Consider the following 21,041-nt stretch of genomic DNA (forward strand, 5'->3'; position numbering starts at 1 on the left):
TTTGAAAAGGGAGGAACTCTCGTCATTCCTAAAAAAAGATTCTAAAAGCTTCTTGTGTGGGCTTTGGGAAAGAGTGGGTAACTAGATGTAGTTACCTAGAGGACTCCGAAATGTTAAAATAGAAGGCATTAATTAATTGAATTAACTGTGTGCCCTGACTTCTGCATTTGCCTCATGTATTAAGGTTTTATTTATTTATTTATTTTTCTTTGCTTATTTTTAAGTAAGTCCTGGAATTGTGCTTTTTTTTCAGAGCCCTGGATTCCTTTTCTGACTGAACTTTCACTGTAATAGATAAATTTCCTGCTCTACACTACTGCTTTTACTAACTTAGAAGTCTGTCTATATGCTTGTTTAAATCTCTGGTGTGGGTATGTGTTTACACCATGCTTTGGTTTGTAAATTTTAGCTTCCTTCTGGAAATATTAGCTTCTTACCACTAGAACAAATTGATTTCATCTATCTTCCTCCTCATCTTTAAACATATTATTTATCCAGCTTTTAGCCTTTCTGATATAAGGTAAAAATATCTCACTACAATAAGGTTAATAAACAAAGTCAAAAGACTACTTAATGAAAAAATATTTTGGAAAGCCAGTCCTTTTGATTAGTAACCAGCCTTAGTACCAGAAAAACTTCAAAGTGCTCTCTAAACATTGAATTTTCATCAGTGATGCTGCAAGCCTTAGTTCTCATCTTTCATGCTTACCCATGCAACAACTTCAAAAGGATTAAAAAGAAAGAATGACAATCTCTCAAAGCAACCCTGCTCTCAGTCCAGTAAGGCCAGTAATCTTTTCTTTAGCTAACATGCATTTACAACCAGATAATTGCTTCATTACATTATGCTTTAATAAATGTAATAATTAACATTTGTTACAAAAAAAGCAAATATTGCAAACCATTGAGAAATGAAATCCAGAGCCCAAGGGATTTCTAGAAGAAAATGAAAAAGAGTTAGACAGCGTCAAATATAGACATCTTCAAAGGGAAAGAGATCATTTAAACTTTACTTACTGAAACATGTTCTTGCATACTTGATCGTTTTTGTCCTCTCGCTTGTTACAATCCAGCTAGTGAATGTTCAAAGAACATAAAATCCTACAAATAAATAAACTGAGTATGAGTGAATTTACAAAAAGGTGACAATTGAGATCAGGAGTCTCACAGGTAAGCTTTGATTATATAAAGCAATTATGTTTCCCAGTGGTGTTTTAGCAACATGAGATTCATCAGTAAGAGGAAAGTCAAAACGTTTTAAGCTTCATGACACTTACATGTCTAGTTTTCAGAGTACAAGTTACTTGGAAATCTTATTGGAATCAGCAGGGTATCATCAGTCAAAATCTTAGGTGATCAAGACAGTGCAGACTTCGACTGCAGGACGTTCTCTGTCAGTGCGGGATGTTGTAATAGACACTGACCTTTGAACAAGTATTAGATACATCCTCATGGACTGTGTGGTTAGCAAGCAGGTAGTCATCTGAGGAAGTACTGAAAACTATACCAGAGGGAACTCAGAAATGGTAATTAGGTCTGTGGGTTGTGGAGTGGTAGCCTCAAACCAGAGAAGACCGAAAATTAGATAGTACTTGCGAATTTTGCTGTTTGGATCAGGGAGTTCTCATACCAGCTACTTTCTGATGGTCTCTCTCTCAACACAAGGTAATGAAATGGACACAGTATTTAAAAATTAAAAACATGGGATGCCTGGGTGGCTCAGTTGGTTAAGCATCCGACTTCAGCTCAGGTCATGATCTCATAGTTCGTGAGTTTGAGCCCCACATCTGGCTCTGTGCTGACAGCTCAGAGCCTAGAGCCTGGTTCAGATTCTAGTCTCCTTCTCTCTTTGCCCCTCCCCTGCTTGCACTCTGTCTCTTTCACTCTCTCAAAAATAAATAAAAATATTTTTAAAAATGTTAAAAATTAAAAACACAATTCTTCCTGTCCAATTATATGTAGAAGTAAGTAATTTATCTTGTATCTATGTAATTATCTAATACATGGCAGAAATTGTTTTAAAAGCTATATTGGCTAAAAAAAAGTGCAAATGTTTTATATTATGGTAAAAAGAAAAAGAAAGAACCAGATGGGGCCATTAGATATTCTCAGTAAGTAGGTTTTTCCCTGAGACAATGGAGTTAAAAAGTTATCTTTTCAGATGATTGGGGTGTCATCTGGATCAGAGCTTCTCCAATTCGTAGCGCATAGTGAATTGTTGACAGTACATTTTACTGTTTGTCTGTTAAATGATATAAGTGGGTAGGGCAGATTAAAGATGATCTGGTTTTTATTTTTTAAATGTGCACTTTTTTTTAAATTTTTTTTCAACGTTTTTTATTTATTTTTGGGACAGAGAGAGACAGAGCATGAATGGGGGAGGGGCAGAGAGAGAGGGAGACACAGAATTGGAAACAGGCTCCAGGCTCCGAGCCATCAGCTCAGAGCCCGACGCGGGGCTCGAACTCACGGAGCGCGAGATCGTGACCTGGCTGAAGTCGGACGCTCAACCGACTGCGCCACCCAGGCGCCCCTAAATGTGCATTTTTATTTTGAAAGAGAGAAAGAGCATGAGCAGGGGAGGGGCAGAGACAGAAGACAGAGAATCCCAAGGAGACTCCACGTCGTCAGCACAGAGCCTGATGCAGGGCTTGAACTCAGGAATCGTGAGATCATGACCTGAGCTGAAATCAGGAGTCAGATGCTTAACTGACTGAGCCACCCAGGCACCCTAAAATGATCTTTTTTTTAATATAAACATTAAGTGTGGAGCTTAATCAGAAAGGCCAAATTAAGGTTTTGGGGAAAGGGTGTGTATGTGTGTGTCTTCCGTGTGTGTCTTTGGAAAAAACTGAGTAGATAGAGCCATTTTTCCCCCACAGCAGCCCATATTAAAATATCCATAAGATTTAGGATCCTAAAACCCTGAAGGACAACAAAATATGAAATGAAGAATGTAGGTTTATTTTAAAATTCCATGGGTTTTTGTGAGAGCATTGACAATGGTAAGCAGTGAGGGAGATATCAGAGGAAAAATTGGGACAGGAGATGGGCAACCATCTGGCGTAGGTGTTACTTGACTTCTGTTTTCTATCACCAATCTCCACACCAGGAAGAAAATATTTTTGATAAAATTATAAGTTGGAAAGAAAGGACAAAGATGTAATACCTTTGTAATAATGGAAGCTGATAAATATTAACCCCTCCCTCTGAATTCATGTATCCATGTTCATGTTCGAAGGGAAGAAAACTACTTTTCACATTCTGAGTGTCACTTAGTTCATTGTTAAACAATGAAACGGTCCTGAACTTTACCCAGGATCAATAATGTGATATTTACATATTTTTTCAGTGAAAATGAAAATGAGCCAAAAATCTAAATTGAAATGGAAAGAGAATGGGTAACTAAGTTTTTGAAGAAATGCTGAGTAGCACATGACAGGGCACTGCTTCTTGTTTTTTTTTTTCATCTTTTTAATGTTTATTTATTTTTGGGAGAGAAAGAACATGAGCAGACAAGGGGCAGAGACAGGGAGATAGAGAATCCGAAGCAGGCTCCACGCTCTGAGCTGTCAGCACAGAGCCCTACGTGGGGCTCGAACTCAGGAACAGCAAGATCATGACCTGAGCCAAAGTTGGAAGTTTAACCAACTGAGCCACCCAGGTGCCCCGACAGGGCACCAATTCTTGACAAAGACCGTGTATGAGGGTCAGCGGAGAAAGGCTGTCTATTAGAAATGCAGGCTCCTAAATTCTGACTTCTGAAGAGTTGGTCCCAACCTAGCCTTCTATGCATAAACCTCTGTGGGATAAATGTGGTGCTGTGTAAAATGAGATTGGCTCTGTAGTGATTAATGAGGAAAGGGTGAGAAATAAATCACTCCTATGCTTTTAAGACCATACTTACAGGGGCGCCTGGGTGGCTCAGTTGGTCGAGTGTCAGACTCTTGATTTTGGCTCAGGTCATGATCCCAGGGTTGTGGGATCGAGTCCTGTGTTGGGCTCTGCACTGAGCATGGAGCCTGCTTAAGATTCTCTCTCTGTCTCTCTCTCTCTCTCTCTCTGCCCTTCTCCCTTGCTTGTACACACTGTCTCTGTCTAAAATAAAAAATAAATTAAAAAAAGACCATACTTACAAAGAGAAAACAAGCACCAATCATTGCTGCTTTGACTGTCACATCTAGATCTGCGGGAACATGAATTCCGAAGTTGTCAGCATTGGTAAAGACATCATTTACAAATCCTGACCAGTACTTTGAAATCTTCCCAATTGTAAGTTTTTCATTAATGGTCTTCACCTTTGAAAAGAAAATAAGAGATGTTAAACCTGAAGGTGAAATGGATGGCTTTACATATCTTAGTATGTTTGCTTCGAGAGAGATGCGAATTATTTTATTAGTCATCTGTAAATGACAGTTCCATGTCATTCATTCTGTTATATAAGCATAAGTTTGGAGATTTAACTTTCCAGTTTACTCTTCAGGAATTTTGCCTTTTTGACAGTTTTTTGATTCATCATAATTCCTTTATTTTTTCTTGCTTTTCGTATGCAGATTGAGAAAATAATAGCAATAAATAATTAAGGCCAGGCTACCACAAGATGGCAGCAGGTACATAGTCTCAATTACATGGTCTAACCTTGAAGGTAATTCCATTACCTGAAGTCTAGATTTTAAACCTGAATTCTTCAATAACAACAACAACAACAACAAAAGGAAGAAAAAGAAAAAGAAAATATTTTTGAGAAATATTGGAGAAACAATTTTTAGAAGAAATTCATTTCTAAGTACAAATTGTAAACTTTAAATTTTTATTGTTAAGAATATAGAATTACTAACATATTTAAACATTATCAGCCATTGCTTAATCTCATTTTTATATTATACTCCAAAATTTACTAGGTCTTTCCTTTATAACTAAACCTAAGTCCTATTTTCACTTAAAAAAAAAATCCTCTGGGCAAATGTAGCACAGGAAATTCAGATTAATTTGACATCAAAAATCTATAGTCCTTCACAGCTAGAAGAAATGTACAGTTAAACTTTATCAACTATTCATTTGCTTGCCCCGTTTCTCATTCAAAGGCTGAAAGGATTCAATATAAATTGTTACTTTATGTATAGTGGGAAAAGATAGAAATAGAGAAGGTTACTTAGGACATCGATATACCTTTACTAAAACTTTTTATTTCTCAATCATAGGACATATTTTTGTCTTTTAGTCTTAGGAAAGCATGCCAAGTCTTTTTGGAGTGGGGTAGAGTTACAACAGTTCGCTTTGTAAAATTTCCATCACATTTTCGGTAAATAGTGTTCGCTAAAGTTCCTCAAACTGAATGTCCCAGGTGGGCTATATATGAATGTATGAATGAAGGAAGGGATGAATAATAAATAGACACTTTAAATGAGCTCTCCTTTGCCTAAAAGATATTTACAGGAATAGTAGTTAACATAGTTCTTATAGTTACAATTGAATGTACAACTACCTATTGTTTTTTAACATTGAGTTAAAATGTTAAACATTTAACTGTTTATGTTTATGTAAGTGTAGATTGTTTTGTAAAATGAACTTAGCAAGTCTTATGATCATAGCTTTTAAATTAGTGATGTTTTCTCAAATGTGGATCTTGAGAAACTTAACAGTAGACCATGGGGGAAGAGTAGGGGGAAAAAGTTACACAGAGGGAGGGAGGCAAATCATAAAAGACTCTTAAATACACACTGAGGGTTGATGGGAGGTGGGGGAGAGGGGAAAGTGGGTGATGGGCATTGAGGAAGGCACTTGTTGGAATGAGCACTGGATGTTGTATGGAAGCCAATTTGACAAAAAATTATATTAAAAAAATAAATTAGTGATTTTTAATGGAGTGTACTTCTTAGATGAGATCTGAAGTAGGATATGTTACCACCAGAGCTAGAGGAAAAGATGATCTAATTTAAGGTGATTCTAAGCTAATATATATTTACTTTATACCATGGGTGCTGTAATTCCACATAAATCAAAAAAGTTTTAGTGTGTTCTTTATTTTTATTTTATTATTATTTTTAAGTTTATTTATTTATTTTTGAGAGAAAGAGACAGTACGAGCTGAGGAAGGGCAGAGAGAGAGAGGGGCTCAAACTCGGGAACTGTGAGATTCTGACCTGATTCTTAACCAACTGAGCCCCCCAGGTGCTCCTTAGTATGCTTTAAAAACAAAAACAAAAAACCTTGAACTTAGTATATCTGAAATTATGAGTTCTTACTGGCACTCACAATATGGGCTTATTACGTTATTTCACAAATATATTATTTTCTACATTTATTTCAGAGATATCCCATGACTTGAATATTTTAACATTGAATTCTGTTGCAAACCATGAGGACCTAAGTGAAAACCTCCTTCACTATGTCAACCGTACCTCAAAATCCACATCGCCAAAACAGCCACATGTTGCACAAGGACCAACAATTTTCAAAATATCTTCTTTGTTTGCATTTTGGATTGTGAATTTAGGCAGAAAGGGGTCCCACTTCTGTGCAACATAACCAACTATAGTACCAGGAGGGGCTTGGATTTCTAACTGCAAGAAGAGATAATAATAAAATAAGATTTTCCTACAGTTATTGTATTTTAATTTTACAAGTCGCTTTCCTTCTTTTTTTTTTTTTTTTTAATTTTTTTTTTCAACGTTTATTTATTTTTGGGACAGAGAGAGACAGAGCATGAACGGGGGAGGGGCAGAGAGAGAGGGAGACACAGAATCGGAAACAGGCTCCAGGCTCTGAGCCATCAGCCCAGAGCCCGAGACGCGGGGCTCGAACTCACGGAGCGCGAGATCGTGACCTGGCTGAAGTCGGACGCTTAACCGACTGCGCCACCCAGGCGCCCCTCGCTTTCCTTCTAAACAGTAACTTTTATGAAATTATTTTTGTATTCTACAAAGTATTCTAAATATCTGCTTCTAAGGAAGCACGGCAGTGGATTTTTTTCATATTTTATAGAAACAAAGATATTCACTAGACAGGTATTTGCTTGGCATTCCTCACTAAAAATTCATGTCTTTCTTTGATCTTACTTCCCTGAAGAGAACCTCTCCCAGAACGGTCTTCTGACCCTAGGACACTGTCTTCTTTGGCATTTTGTTCCGGGTGTGGCGGTTGGCCAGGCACTGTTTCCTGTGTCTTCCACTGCCTCTAATGTGTTGCCACAACACACATCTATTTGTAACCCTCACTTACCAGTTGTTAACTATTCATGATTGTTCGCCCTTCAGGCTGTCAGCTTCCAGCTTCTCTGGGTTCAATTAAAAACAAATGCTTCTTGTGAAGTTACAGTTTTACACACCAATTTGATTGCTGTTTCACTTTTTCCAAAGTGTGAGAGACTTGTAATTGCATTTTTAGGCTTTACTTTAGTGCTGTACCCCATTACTTTCATTTCCTTAATTTCCTTACTTTTCATCATGTTGTATTTCAACATGTTTATATGGTCAAACCAAGTCAGACAAAGTTGTGAAATAAGTCAGAGGTGGGTGAAAATAGTGACAATTGTTTGCTTTTAAATCCAATCCACTCCTTATAATCTGTTTTCCTTTTGTCTTTTTTTTTATTATTTATTAAGTTCATAGTCATACGTGTGTATCTGTAGTGCTCTTGGATCAACAAAGGTGGTTTCAATAAGAGTGCCTAGAATTACAGGGATTCGACTTGTCAAATCGCTAAATTGTACACCTGAAAAAAATGTAACATTGTATGTCAACTACACTTAAATTAAAAACAAACAAAAAAAAACACTGAAAAGGCAGAATTATATAGATTTGTTCTGGGATCACTTTCAAAATAATTGGCTTGATTCTGAGCAAATCTTTAAAAAATTGTTAAGCGGTATCAGATACATCTTATTTTTAATTTATGTGACATTGGACTACTATGAAATAAAACATCAATTATCAGAAACATTCATCAGAAACATCAGAAACATTCAAATGGATATATTATATTATACTGACTATACCATCTTAAAGCATATTAGATCTTAAATATCCTTAGTAGGAGGATGAAAATTCTTGGACACCAAATGAGTACCTTAGCCACTTTATCACTTAGTCAAGTAATTGCCTATAACAATTGGAGGATTAGCTTCAATATATATTCCAGAAACTCCCCTACTTAACCCCAATTCATATTAATATTTTTTTTTCATCTTGCTAAGTAGAGTACTTATACATAGGTGCACAGTAGAGAAACTTGGGCTTGAATAAGTATATCTGGATCAAGCCCCATTCCTGATATTTCCTGGATGTGTGATCGTAGGTAAGTTAACTCCACTCTCTAAGCCCTAGTTACCTCAATTGCTAAATATGGAGAGTAAAATCTATTCTTTCTAGCTCATAGAGATGTTATGATATCAAAGACATTAGAATAAGTAAAGGTTCCTTATCAACTTAACTGCATTATGTCAGTGAAAGTTATTATAGATCTACTAGATAATGATGAAAATCTATTACATATTAAAATAAAATAATGAAATGATTCCCTTCAGAACAATAGCATAGTCTTGCCAAGGTTTAAAGTTTGTCATAAATGGTTGAATGGAATGTGAGATTCTGTACTAAAACTGATACCTAACCAAGAGAACACCTTGGAAGATTTTAGTATTACTTAGTACTTCCCGAACTTTGCTCCAGTTAGAGAAGACAAAGGGTAGATTTACTTAATGGTGGAACTCATAGGTATTCCAGTTATGTGGTTAACACAGAGATTCAGGAGGATGTGTCCCATTTACATGATGCATGAGCTGTCTGCCAATTAACAAAACGAAAGCCGCTACAGTTTTTGGTTGGGAAAAAAACAAAAACAAAAGAAAACAAAAAACTAGTGAATCACCATCCTTAAGCTGTTTGGATCCTAAAGGAGCAACTGATAGGGGAATTGCCTTATAGCTCCAGATGAATGCCATTTGTTAAATAAATAATTGCCAACCTTTTCAAACGTAGAAAAATAAAAGTACACCCAGAGCCAATGACTAACCTCTTGCAGGTAGCAAGGGCACCAGCAGCTATTACACCTCAAGGGCCTGTTTACTGTAATCACCTCCCGACCTGAGTTATCCATGACCTTCAGAGTGCAAGCTCGAAGTGTGGAACAGAAAGTACGATTGAAGCAGATGCTTTCTTCCACTGCAAAGTAAATTCTTTGTCCCAAACTGTTTTTAATCTCATATTTGTTGGAGGTCTCAGTGCCAAGTATCACTAAGGAAGCAAAAAAACCAAAAAACCAAAAAAAACAATCATCAAAACAGTGCTATTGCCTAGTATCAAATCTTTCAATAAGTAAAAGGGGTAGTGTTATTAAAAGAAAACAGTAGCTAATTATTAAGTATGGGGTATCTTCTTCACCCAAATCTACTTCCATGCTGTAAAATTTGAGGACTTAGCTATGGAAATCAAAGTAAACTCAGAGCAAAGCTGTGTGATGATTACATTTTGATTCCAGATATAGGACCTACTGGGCACATGTAGTTCCACATTTCAACTAAGGAAGCAAGGCTGTAAAGAATGGAATCCTCAAATAATTCTAACACTGCTGTGGAATTTACGGGATGACTCACAGCATAGTAATGATTTTGTTTAAAATCTATTTGACAGTGTATCTATGGCCGCGGGCTATCCTGCTACCTATATATTACGATTTTGACATATTTTAGATGTTAAGGACAAAAAATAATTAATTGGAATTGAGTCAGTCATCGAAAATCTATGTACTGTTGAATAACATGCCATTTGATGAATCACCGGTGAAATGATAAAACATCAAATTTTGTTTGATGGGTTTTTGTTATTTACTCACTTACCATTTTCAAGTTTTTATTTAAATTCCAATTAGTTAACATATAGTGTAATATTAGTTTCAAGAGTAGAATGGGTTTTTGTTATTTAGTCTCAAACTTGATTTCCATTTATGAAATTATTAAGTAAATATAAATTATTACCAAACATGGAAATGATAAAATCTTTTATTTTAAGATAAAAATTGTTAGATTCCTGATAAAATATTATCAAAGACTCGGAGAGTTCATGCTTTTAGGTGTACCTATATCAGACTAACAATTTACTTCAAATGTTTATTTTAAAAGACCTACTGATCTTTTTTTAAACAAATTTAATGTTTATTAATTTTTGAGAGACTGAGAGGGGGAGGAGCAGAGACAGAGGAAGACACAGAATCTGAAACAGACTCCAGGCAACAAGCTGTCAGTACAGAGCCTGACCCGGGGCTCCAACTCACAAACTGTGACATCATGAAGTTGGAAGCTTAACCAACTGAGCCACCCAGGCACCCTGACCTACTGATCTTTTTGATCTACCTTTATCCTCAATTTAACATTATTGTTTAGAAGATATTTAAATATAACAAAATTTCTGAAGCCTAAAATATTTTTAACCGTTTTAATAAGTATAGAATATAATATACTTACTTCCAAGAAGCTCCACCTGCTGGTGTATAATTATCAGGTCTAACTGTTAAAGAATGACATAAAGGAAATAAAAGGTATTACATCACACTTTGAAAACCTTTGGAGATATTACTATTAACTTGCTTATCACATGACATTCATTAATTTCCATGTTCTTTACTGGGGAAATGGTTGAAAACAGCTCACATTTTATAATGAAAAAGAAGATACATTTTTTAATTCAAGTAAAAATTTTTAAAAAAATACAAGAACCCTGAAAATTCCAAGGCAGAAATGCCAAGAATCAGAATAAGAACTGTGGTTAACTCTGTGTTCTCCTGTGATAAAGTGATAATAGAGTAACTCTTGGAAACAATACTCAGAGAAGATTTTAAAACAGTCTCTGAACAATGATGTCTAAAAGGTTTCAAAACTCATTTTTTTAAAGGAAATGAAACAAAACATCAATGACCCCCGAACGCCTGGCCTTTACTCTCCACCCTGCCTAACTTCTCTTTCACTCTCAACTCATTCCTCATAGCGATAAAATGTCTTTGTTAAAGCTGAGAGAGGTTATTTTATAAATTATTCTCACTCACACCTTCCTTTGGATTAGAAAACACGAACAAATCCTGCTGATGCCAACAAAATACCCACTTAAGCAGAATAAGTTATGCCACTAACAGCTAATATAAGGAAAGTTGCTTTATGTAATTAAAAATGAAGTTAACTTACAGAGATAAAATAGCCACAGATAGTTGAGAATGACTATATTAAAAAGTATACAATGCAGATTTTTAAAGGAAATATTCAAATATGTTGTGAGAATGAATTTTCACTAAGGTAGACTTGTGAACCCTGAAGACCATTGTCTTTTCTAACACTTTCTTTTCTATTTCACCTCTAAATTATCTTCACTTTATTTTCCCTTCACATTAATAAACTCACTGGTAATGCTTGAGCTGAAATAGTCATTAGTAACATCGGGTATTGATTGGGCATCACAAGTCCGGAAAATTTGACGTTACATTATTTCCTTCATTCTCCTTGTATATCCTGAGGTACAGGCAAAACTAAATATCCTCTATTTAAATTTTATTATTGGTAAAAGAGTGCATGGGTCCTCTTTTTTAAGGTTCACAAAAAATCTTTTCCATAAACAATTTATGATTTAAGATATTATAAAACCTATTTTCAGAATTATGGCAATTTTTAAATATTAGAATCAGTCTTTCATAGTGTACTATTGTTAGTTCTGTTCTCTTCTTTTGAGAAAAATGGAGGGTTGAAAGAAAAGTCACAAAGGATATCCACAGTTATTTAGCGGTGGATCCATTAGAGGTAAGTTAGGGATAAAGAAAATTATGGGGGCAAGACTAAGATTTGAATTTAGGAACTTTAATGTTGGTGCCATGGATCAAGTTTTAGTCTTGAAATTTAGAGACTATCAATTGAGATCCATTCCACATTGGAAAGGTAAATTGTACCTCTCTGCTTTCTAATAGTAGCAGTTGTTTATTTAATGGCTACCGTGAGGTAGTCCTTGTGGTAGATATTTTGACATAGTGTATGATGTAATCCTCACAAAAACTTAGAGACATAGGCATCATTACATTTATCTTGTGAAGAAGCAATCCCAGAGAGATTAAGCAGTTTGCCCAGGATCACAGAGCTTGTAAATGGTTGGGCTAGGACTTGAACCTAGATTGATTGTACTGCCACCAGTTTTGACATGCTTTCTACTCTGTTGTATTGGCATCACTAAACAAGTGTTAGGAACTGGGATAAACAATTAAGTGATACTGTGGAACTTCTGAATACCTTTCCTTCCTATTTTCTCTACCCTTACACTCACCCCAGCCTCTGTAATAACATTTGATTTGATCTATCTCTGTGGGCAATACCCCTGGATTTGAGGGTCTTGTTTTGTTCTTGCAGTTTCCTTCAAGTAGTGCTAGGCCACTTACACACTGTGCTCCAAATGAGCCCTTACCACTCTTTGCTATTATTTGATGGACCAGGAATCTTGGAAACTTTAAACAGATTGCATCACGTATTTAGGTGTCAGGGCCAGTAAAGCACTCAAGTAGGAAAGCCATAGGATAGAAATCGAATGACAGACTTGCATATATAGCTTAAGAATAAATTCTTATGTATAACTTATCAGGTTTACAAGTATTCCATTTAGTATACATACTTCCAAATAAATAGGATCTATACATGTGTCTTTGTAGACTTAACTCACTACTCTTACCTATAGGTGACTAAATTATAATAATTATCCTTTGACACTAATAGTATAAAATGATATTACCTATTAGAACGTGTTAATCCAGAGAGATAATCTATTTGTTTTATATTTAGGTTTAACTCTACATGAGCAACATAAATGCATACACATACATCCATACATGTATACACATGTGTACATGTGTATATATGCATTATATATTTACATACATACCTGAAAATTTATTTTCAAACTGTTAATGGAAAAAAGATTTTCATTAGTCATTGGATGGACTTGATTAAAGAATAGATGTGTTTTTAAATTTTTACTGTGATTTTTTTTAAATTTAGAAGGATTTTGTGTATTTTCCTGTTTATTGAAGAATGTACTATTTTCAAATGTTCATGATTTTATTCAATTCTTACAGTTCTCAGATAAAATTTAACACACAAAAATTCATTTTATATATATCTCTTGCAGACTTGTGGTATAAAACATTTAAAATGCTCATTTACCCTGTTTAAGCACACTGCTTTAAAGCGAGTAAGTGTTCTTTTAGTGTAAAGTGAATAACTTATATTTCCCTTTGAAGTAAGATATTTGCCAATTTGTGGCATATTTTTATTTTCTGACATAGATCACCAAAGGTATAGGTATGGAAAATCGACTTCATTTTAGAACTGAAGCCAATGGGCTCATATCTCTATTTATGGAATGTAAAAAAAAATGTATTCATGTCAAGCATCTGGCTCCGGGTGTGTCATCATTCATGGATGGAAGAAGAATATGTGATGACCATATGTGATCATCAAACCTCAGCCCTCTGGCACTGGTATATCACTTTTATACTTGGCAAAACCTTGTCTGACAACATTCCCAAACAGCTTGCAGCAGTTAATCAACTCTAGTCAGCTATTACAGCTGATCCTTTCTGCAGATGGAAGATGGTAGGTTAGCTTTTCCAGCTCTTTTCCACATCTCCCTGAGCTCTCCAGTCTCTGTAGTACATTTGTCTGCCAGTGGGTTTCTGGAGAAGGCATCTGCAATTATAAACATTTTCCCAGGAACATATGCTGCATGCAGCTTAAACCCTATCAGGCATAACAGAAATCTCTTGTACCTTAAGGGAATTAACACAGAGATTTGATTTTGATAAAGGAGATAGACTTTATGGTTTGAAAGAATGCCAAACAAGCTGAAAATTGCAGCAGATGTGCTGACATCTCAATATCAGTGTATTTCCGATCTTCTGTGGGATAAAGTACAAAAGCAACAATAATATATAAAAGTATAATTGTCCTTTGTGTGCCACATAATTCAGAGGATGGTATTTCTTGATTGATTTATTATAGGGCTTTAATCACCGCTTACCCTCCAATGACTATATCTAATAGTAATATGATCTTGTAAGCACACCGGCCTAAAGATGCAACAGTATCAAAGACAATGATGTTAACTTGGTAACTTGCTTTCCCTTGGATTTATAGTCATCTTTTGAGATTCAGTTGAGGACCCTGAATTCTTAGATCATTATGGAAGTCTCTCCTGAGTACTTAGATCCTTAACAGCTTTCTCTGCTCTATGCACCTGTACACATTACAACTGTGTGCTTATATGGCTTTAGTACATCACCTTGCACTTCTTGTCAACACTTCTTGCATGCCAATTAGGTTACAGAGTGTTTGGGTGAGAGGGACTAGGTTTTATGCTTTTTACATGTCTCGATTATAGCAAGTACTCAATAAATATTCTTTAATTAAATAGCTGTAGGTGACTAGACGTGTTAGGCAATTCCTTGAAGATACATTTGCTTATACCTTGAGCAATGAGCAGAAGGAGGATAAATGTGCTAAACAGCTCCATCAAAAATGTTTAGTGTCATCACTCTGCCAAATAAATAAGAAAAATAGAAGTGGAAATAAAAGAGAATGAATTTCTTTCCAAATAATAGAAACAATTTTTTTCCATAATTTCATGATTTATAATGCTTTTCTCACTTCAACACGTCATTTGTTGAAGTCCTTCAACCTTGGTTGATGATGAGGGAGCATAAGGCAAGCTGAGAGCAAAGTACAAGCTAGCACCCCCACTCCCCTGTGGAATATGTGTGATACTCCTCGGACACTCCTGGCTGCCCAAGAACAAAGGAAAGGGCTTTAAGTGCTTGCCGTGGTGATGTGAGAAACCAAGGCAAATGAAAAATTAAATTCCCTTACTGCCTACAGCCCATTGGCAAGTCCTTGAAACCGGCAGAGTGACCTAGGAGCTCAGCTGCCTCGATGATGACACTTTGCTGGGGGCAAAAGGGAATCTTGACTTAACATTATCCTGCCCCCCCCCATCCTGTAAATCTACTTTAACATCTAAAAATCCCTTTGGAAACTTCCTTTGTCTCAGCTTCCCCAAGATGTATGCTGGCAATCATATTCCAAGCTTATGGCCCCCTGATATACGCCTGAAGGGTCTCATGACTGAGGTTTTACTAAATGGTAATAAACGGTGTTTTCCCAATAGGGGCCTGGAAACCTGGCTTCCAAAATTCCTTAGTGATTTACTCTATCCCTAACCCCCTCCCAACTGGAAGGTATATAATTAGTTACCCATCACAACCCCAGTGCAGCTCTTTCTGCCCATGGGTCCTGTCCCCGTGCTTTAATAAGATCGCTTTTTTGCACCAAAGAAGTCTTCAAGAATTCTTTCTTGGCCGTCAGCTCCGAACCCCCATCACCCCAAAACCCCATCAGTTGAAAAGCAAGAAACCAAGTTGGTATTCATTTTAAGGGGCAAACATGTGTAGAAATAGAAAAAACACCTGGCTTAAATATTCTAGCCCAGGAGGAAGACCGCCTGGCCGAGGGAGAGCTGGCTGCCACACTTGGTTCTCTGGGTGGGGATATGAGAGGTGAAAGCTGCGGTCAGGGGCTGGAGCTCCAGGAAGAAAGCCAGGCAGACCTCTACTTCTTTGGTTCTGTGCATCTGCAAGAGAATGAAAATCTCAGCCCATATTTAAATTTAGGCCATTTCTTTCATTTTTCTCATAGTATCTGTGACTTCTGAATTCAGAGGACCAATGATCTCCTGCCTCCTCTACTGCCTTTCCTGCATTTTCCCTATTCACCGTTGCCGTAACTTACCCCCTAAACCAGAGGAAAAGGAGTGCAGAAGATTGCTAGTAGGGGTTGTGAGAAAAATGGTGGATAATTTGGGCAAAATAAATGATTTCCATATATATATATATATTTAATGTTTACTTATTTTTGAGACAGAGAGAGACATAGCATGAACGGGGGAGGGTCAGAGAGAGAGGAAGACACAGAATCTGAAGCAGACTACAGGCTCCAAGCTGTCAGCACAGAGCCCGAGGCGCCTCGAACTCAAGGACCGTGAGATCGTGACCTGAGCCGAAATAGGACACTTAACAGACTGAGGCACCCAGGCGCCCCTAAAAATATATTTTTTGGAGGCACATGAAACGTCTGCTCAAAGAGCTGCAAAATTATAAACTCCAAAGTGAAACGGTAAAAGGAACTAGATATTCTCTACTCCTAAAAGGATAAACTTAGACATAAGTTTTGAATCATAATTCTGAGTTTCAAGGCATAGTCTCCCTTCCCTAAATATTATGAGGGTACCTTGTAATTGCTGAGGCTGTTTTATCGCTTTTTATCAATCCTACTGCTATTGCAAAGTTTGCTTCAGGTGCTTATTCTTTCCGCTGTACCAGAACCACGTGGAGGGCTTGTTCAAACACAAATTCCTGGCCCCCTTTCTGGAGTTTCTGATTTCAGGAGTTGGGGGTGGGGCTGAGGCTTGAATTTGCATTTCTATTTCCAGATGAACTAATGCTGCCCCCTGACCATATACTTTGAGAACTAGTGGTTTAATTCTATATACTATGAGAACACACAAATCTAATTGATGAGCTTAAGGGTAGTATAATATCTAATGGAGCTTTGGTTTCTCAGTACTTTGTAATAAAGCACCCCAAAATTTTTGATAGTGTGAATGCCTTTGTAAGCTTACCCGGTATTACAAAAGATAAAATACGGAATTCTTTAATGTTTGGCTTTGATTTTTTTAGACAATCACCTGTTTTCTATATTATTGCCAGGTGAAAATGTTACTATTTCACTTATCTGTTAGCTTCAAATTTAGAGATTTGCTGCATTAGTCAGGAGCCTGTGTATTATTATGTATAAGCCCTAATGCATGAAAAAGTCTTCTTTTTAAAAAAATATAAATTACAGCTTTTCTAGTATCATTTTTCCTTTTTCTCTTCACATGACTGCCATTTATATTACTCCCTAATTAGATACCATTTTTTTTCCAAAGATTATCATAGTTTTTACTCCTCATCTTTACGAATCCATAAATTATTGGAGTTCTCACACCTGCATTCATTTAGTCCGACAACACTATGCTGTCTTAGATTGAACATAGGTGTGGATCAAGATTCATGATAGTTATTTTCAAAAATTAGAGGGACCATTATGAAAACAAATTATTGTCACTATTCTAAAGACATATGAATGGGAAGGACAAAGGAAAATTGTTCTGGTTTACTGTAAGGAAGAAATTTATAACAGCTGCACGCAGATTTGGATAAGTACCCTCACTATACATATACTAAAGTTGGAGTGACATCTATATAATTCTCAGATTAGAAAGACCTTCCTTCAGCACTGATACCAAATTCATGCAAGTTGTATGTATGTGGGGGTATAGTTTTCAGAATCCTTTAAGTTTCTAAAAAATAAATTTGAAGAAAGGACTAAGTTTCCTTTGGAGAAAGTAAGTTCTCCACTATTAAGAGAACTCAAGTATAGCGTGAATGAGTTCTTGGAGAGGGATTAAAAACAAACAAACAAAAACTGGTGAAGGAACATGGACATCCAGTGGATGGTCCTTTAAACATTTACATAAACTTTGTAGTAATGATAGGCTCATTAAGGTTGTGTATACATGTGGTGTTAATGTTAATGTAACTGTTAATGAGGAACAGTTGCCAGGTGATTCATGTATTTATTTAACCTTCAGGTTGGAAGAATGGATCAAGATAGGTATTTAAGTTTGTACATTGAGAATTTGGACATTTAGAATTTGGGCATGTTTAGGGTTAGGATCATGTGGAAACAAACTTGTCATTTGGCCTCATTAAACTAGAGGTCCATACCAATGATATATAGCAGTTTGCTTCCCACGGGATTCAACCTGAACTTCTCCCCTCTGGGCATACAAAAAACATACAGGCAAAAGTATTCCTTTTGCTCTTGAGAAGGTGGTGTAAGTGGGACCTCAAGCAGTAAAGTGGGAGGAACACCGTGTAACACCATGTCAGATTTGGGAGAGGAGAGAATGGCCAATCAATAGCAACCGGAAATAGTAACACGGAACAAACAATCCTTTCTTGGGTTTAGCGCCAAAAGCACTGTTGTCATTGGCTTTCAGAGAAAAGTAGAGGCAAAACTGTGATGTGGGGAAAACTAGTTCGTAATGATAAAATTGCAGAGAGAAGTTCAACCTGGATGTGGAGGTGTAGGACTATGGCTAGAAAGGGAACTTTATGAAGTGCCAGAAATGTTCTATATCCTAATTTTGTTGGTGGTTACAAGTGCTCTTTAGTTAAAAAATCATGAACCTGGGGCACCTGGGTGGCTCAGTCGGGTGAGCTTCTGACTCTGGATCTCAGCTCAGGTCTTGATCTCGAAGTCGGGAGTTTAACCCATAAGACTCCATACATAAGGCTCTACTACTTAATAGTGGAGAACTTTTAAGTACATAAAAAAATAATGTACTTCAGTTTGGTGCTCTTTATGCACATATGTAAGGATCAATTTTTTAAGTGTGTTTAATGTTTACTTATTTTTGAGAGAGAGAGAGGGAGAGCCAGGGATGGGGCAGAGAGAGAAGGAAACAGAAGATGTGAGTGCTGATCCATGCTGTCAGCGCAAAGCCCGATGCAGGGCTCGAACTCACAAACCGTGAGATCATGACCTGAGCCAAAGTGGGACGTTTAACCGATTGAGCCACCCAGGCGTTCCTGTCTACCAAAATGTTTTAAGTAAAGAAGGATGATAATCTGTCTTGCCCTCTCAAACCAGATTTCTGATTCAAAAGGAAGCTTCCTTTTCATTTCTTTTAAATAGAATAGAGTCTCTGACAGATGTTTTGCCCACTTCATGTGCTATTTGAAATAGGTTGCAGGAGTATTGGGTTTCCATCTGAAAATCTGCCTCTAAGTTTAGTGGTGAGTCTTTATCATTACTGAACATCCCTGCTTTTTTGGTAGATTAATCATATTTTGATCTTACTATTGCTTTCCAGTCACAAGTTTCTTCAAAGTCTCAGACCACCAGATAAAGAAGGAACTCCTTTGAATTTCTATCTGGCTTTGAATTTCTATCTACTCTTTTAAAAATGTATAACTAGCTTATAAATATTTCACGTACTCTGCAACTCTTTACCTTACAGGCTACTGTTGTTGCTGTAACTCTTATAAAGTGATGAAGTGTTTTGGATTAAGTGTTTGTGTCAGTCTTCGGTGAAAGAAAAGACTTGTCAAGATTTTTTTTTTAGTTCGTCTTCAAGTATAAAAATGAGGCACACATATTAAAATTCATGATTTTGTTGTTTCATGTCTATATTTTACAATTTGTTTGAGCTTTCCTTGTGATACTCAGGGACTGGTGTACATTAAATGTTGAAGAAAAATGAAAAGATTATCTCCTCTGTTCCATATTAAATAGCATCCAAAAGTGTATTTTGGTGAAGAAAGCAAATAAGCAATACATGTTTCTTTGAATGCTTCATTAATTTAATTTCGGATATTTTAAATTGGTGTACTCTCTTATCCTATTTGTGATTAGGTTAAAAGGTTTCTGCCAATTATACTAATTTAGCTTCATGCTAAAACTTTTTATTATAGGCTAGAGTTTAATGGTTTGTTCTGATAATGGAATGAAAACACATCATAATTTCAATTTTTATATAACTTCACAAGTGTTTTCAGTGAGACTGAAACTCATTACTTACAACAAATCCCTCTCTCTTGTCTTTTGAGAAGGTATTTAAAGTAAAACAGCACTTATGATATTTATGCACTTTTAGGAACTTGAGAAAATTCCCAGCTCCCCCTACAAAATCCTTAATTAATCTGCTTATTTAAATCAGTTATTTTCTGTTTGCTTTTTTATATATAACTTACTATCAAAGAAGTTTTGAAAGATTTTTGCTCAGAAATGATTACTTTTAGTCCATTAAATTTATTAGAATTTACCACTACACATATTGAATTCTTTAAAATAAATGGGTATATCACACATTTTAAACAGCAAATAGGAAATTTAAAAATATTGAACTGTACTTTAACACTTCTTAACTTCTGTGTGAAAAGTTTTCTTCAAATCCCTTTAAACTTGGAATATCAGCCTGTCTTTGTGTTTGGCATTAAATACTGCCCTTCTGAATTCTGCTATGCAGCTTTTCTTATTAATTCACTATGTTTATATTCATGATAACTAAAACATTGTTTATATCTTAACTTTTACATTCAATCAGGTAGTTTTTATTATTTTTTTTATTTTTAATGGAACATGCTCCTTGAAGTTAAAAATTCCAGTGTTCAAAAGGGATAAGTGACAGGTTTTAAAGTATCAATCTCACTGATTGTAACATCCCTGCAACTGCATATTTTTAGTCATAAATAAGGAAAAATTATTAACTGGCTGTATTTACTCTTACCTTTACAGGCCATGAGGATGTCTGAGTCACTTCTTCAAAGGCAGCCAGGTTAAAAGAAAGGCTTTTCCTGTTGCAGCAAGAAGAAAAAACACAGCATGCATAAAACTTCAGAAGGTGTCTGTCTACTTCACGTCAGCTTACAAATAACAGAGAAAGGGAGTGTCTTAGTTTCCAGAGTGATGTATTGAATCACTTCGGACAACAGGGGGAGACGAAGATATCACCAAAGGCAAACACTACTCAGAAACCATCATATCTCTTGGTGGCTGAAGGAACAATTTAAACAGTAAAAACCGTAAAGGAAGACTCATTTTAAGAGTCTTGTTTTCAAGACTCTTTCAAGTTTCTTTCCTTTTTTTTTAAATTTCTTGGAATATATACCTTTGCATTCACTATTATGTCAGAAACATTCTATGTTTCTAGTTTCTAGAAATCGTCTGTGCCAGAGTTTATGATTCATTTTTCTATCCTGTGTTAACTTCCTAAGAGTTCTAAACATAATATTTCATATTTTGGAAATGTTTGAACTTCAATATTATTTTTCTCTTGGGATTTTTTTCACACTCTCTCCCCCCAAAAGCAAATAAGCAGGAAGTAGATTATTCCTTACTATTTATGTAATAAATAAATCTG

General features: G+C 36.0%; 1 protein-coding gene across 1 annotated transcript; it reads right to left on the reverse strand.

Annotated features, from left to right (window-relative positions):
- Window positions 1–1,029: 1,029 nt before the first annotated feature.
- Window positions 1,030–20,421, reverse strand: PLSCR5 (phospholipid scramblase family member 5). Its single transcript, XM_047100212.1, has 7 exons — window positions 20,409–20,421; window positions 15,481–15,644; window positions 10,460–10,502; window positions 9,013–9,233; window positions 6,402–6,563; window positions 4,137–4,298; window positions 1,030–1,101 (listed from the first exon to the last, which is right to left on the reverse strand). Exons 1-7 carry the CDS (start codon window positions 20,419–20,421, stop codon window positions 1,063–1,065), a joined length of 804 nt encoding a protein of 267 aa, XP_046956168.1. The 3' UTR covers window positions 1,030–1,062.
- Between the last annotated feature and the right edge of the window lie 620 nt (window positions 20,422–21,041).

This window comes from Lynx rufus, unplaced genomic scaffold (genome assembly GCF_022079265.1).
Source record: "Lynx rufus isolate CCGP_SWC_20201006 ecotype Redwood Valley unplaced genomic scaffold, mLynRuf1.p SCAF_5, whole genome shotgun sequence".
Lineage (NCBI taxonomy): Eukaryota > Metazoa > Chordata > Mammalia > Carnivora > Felidae > Lynx > Lynx rufus.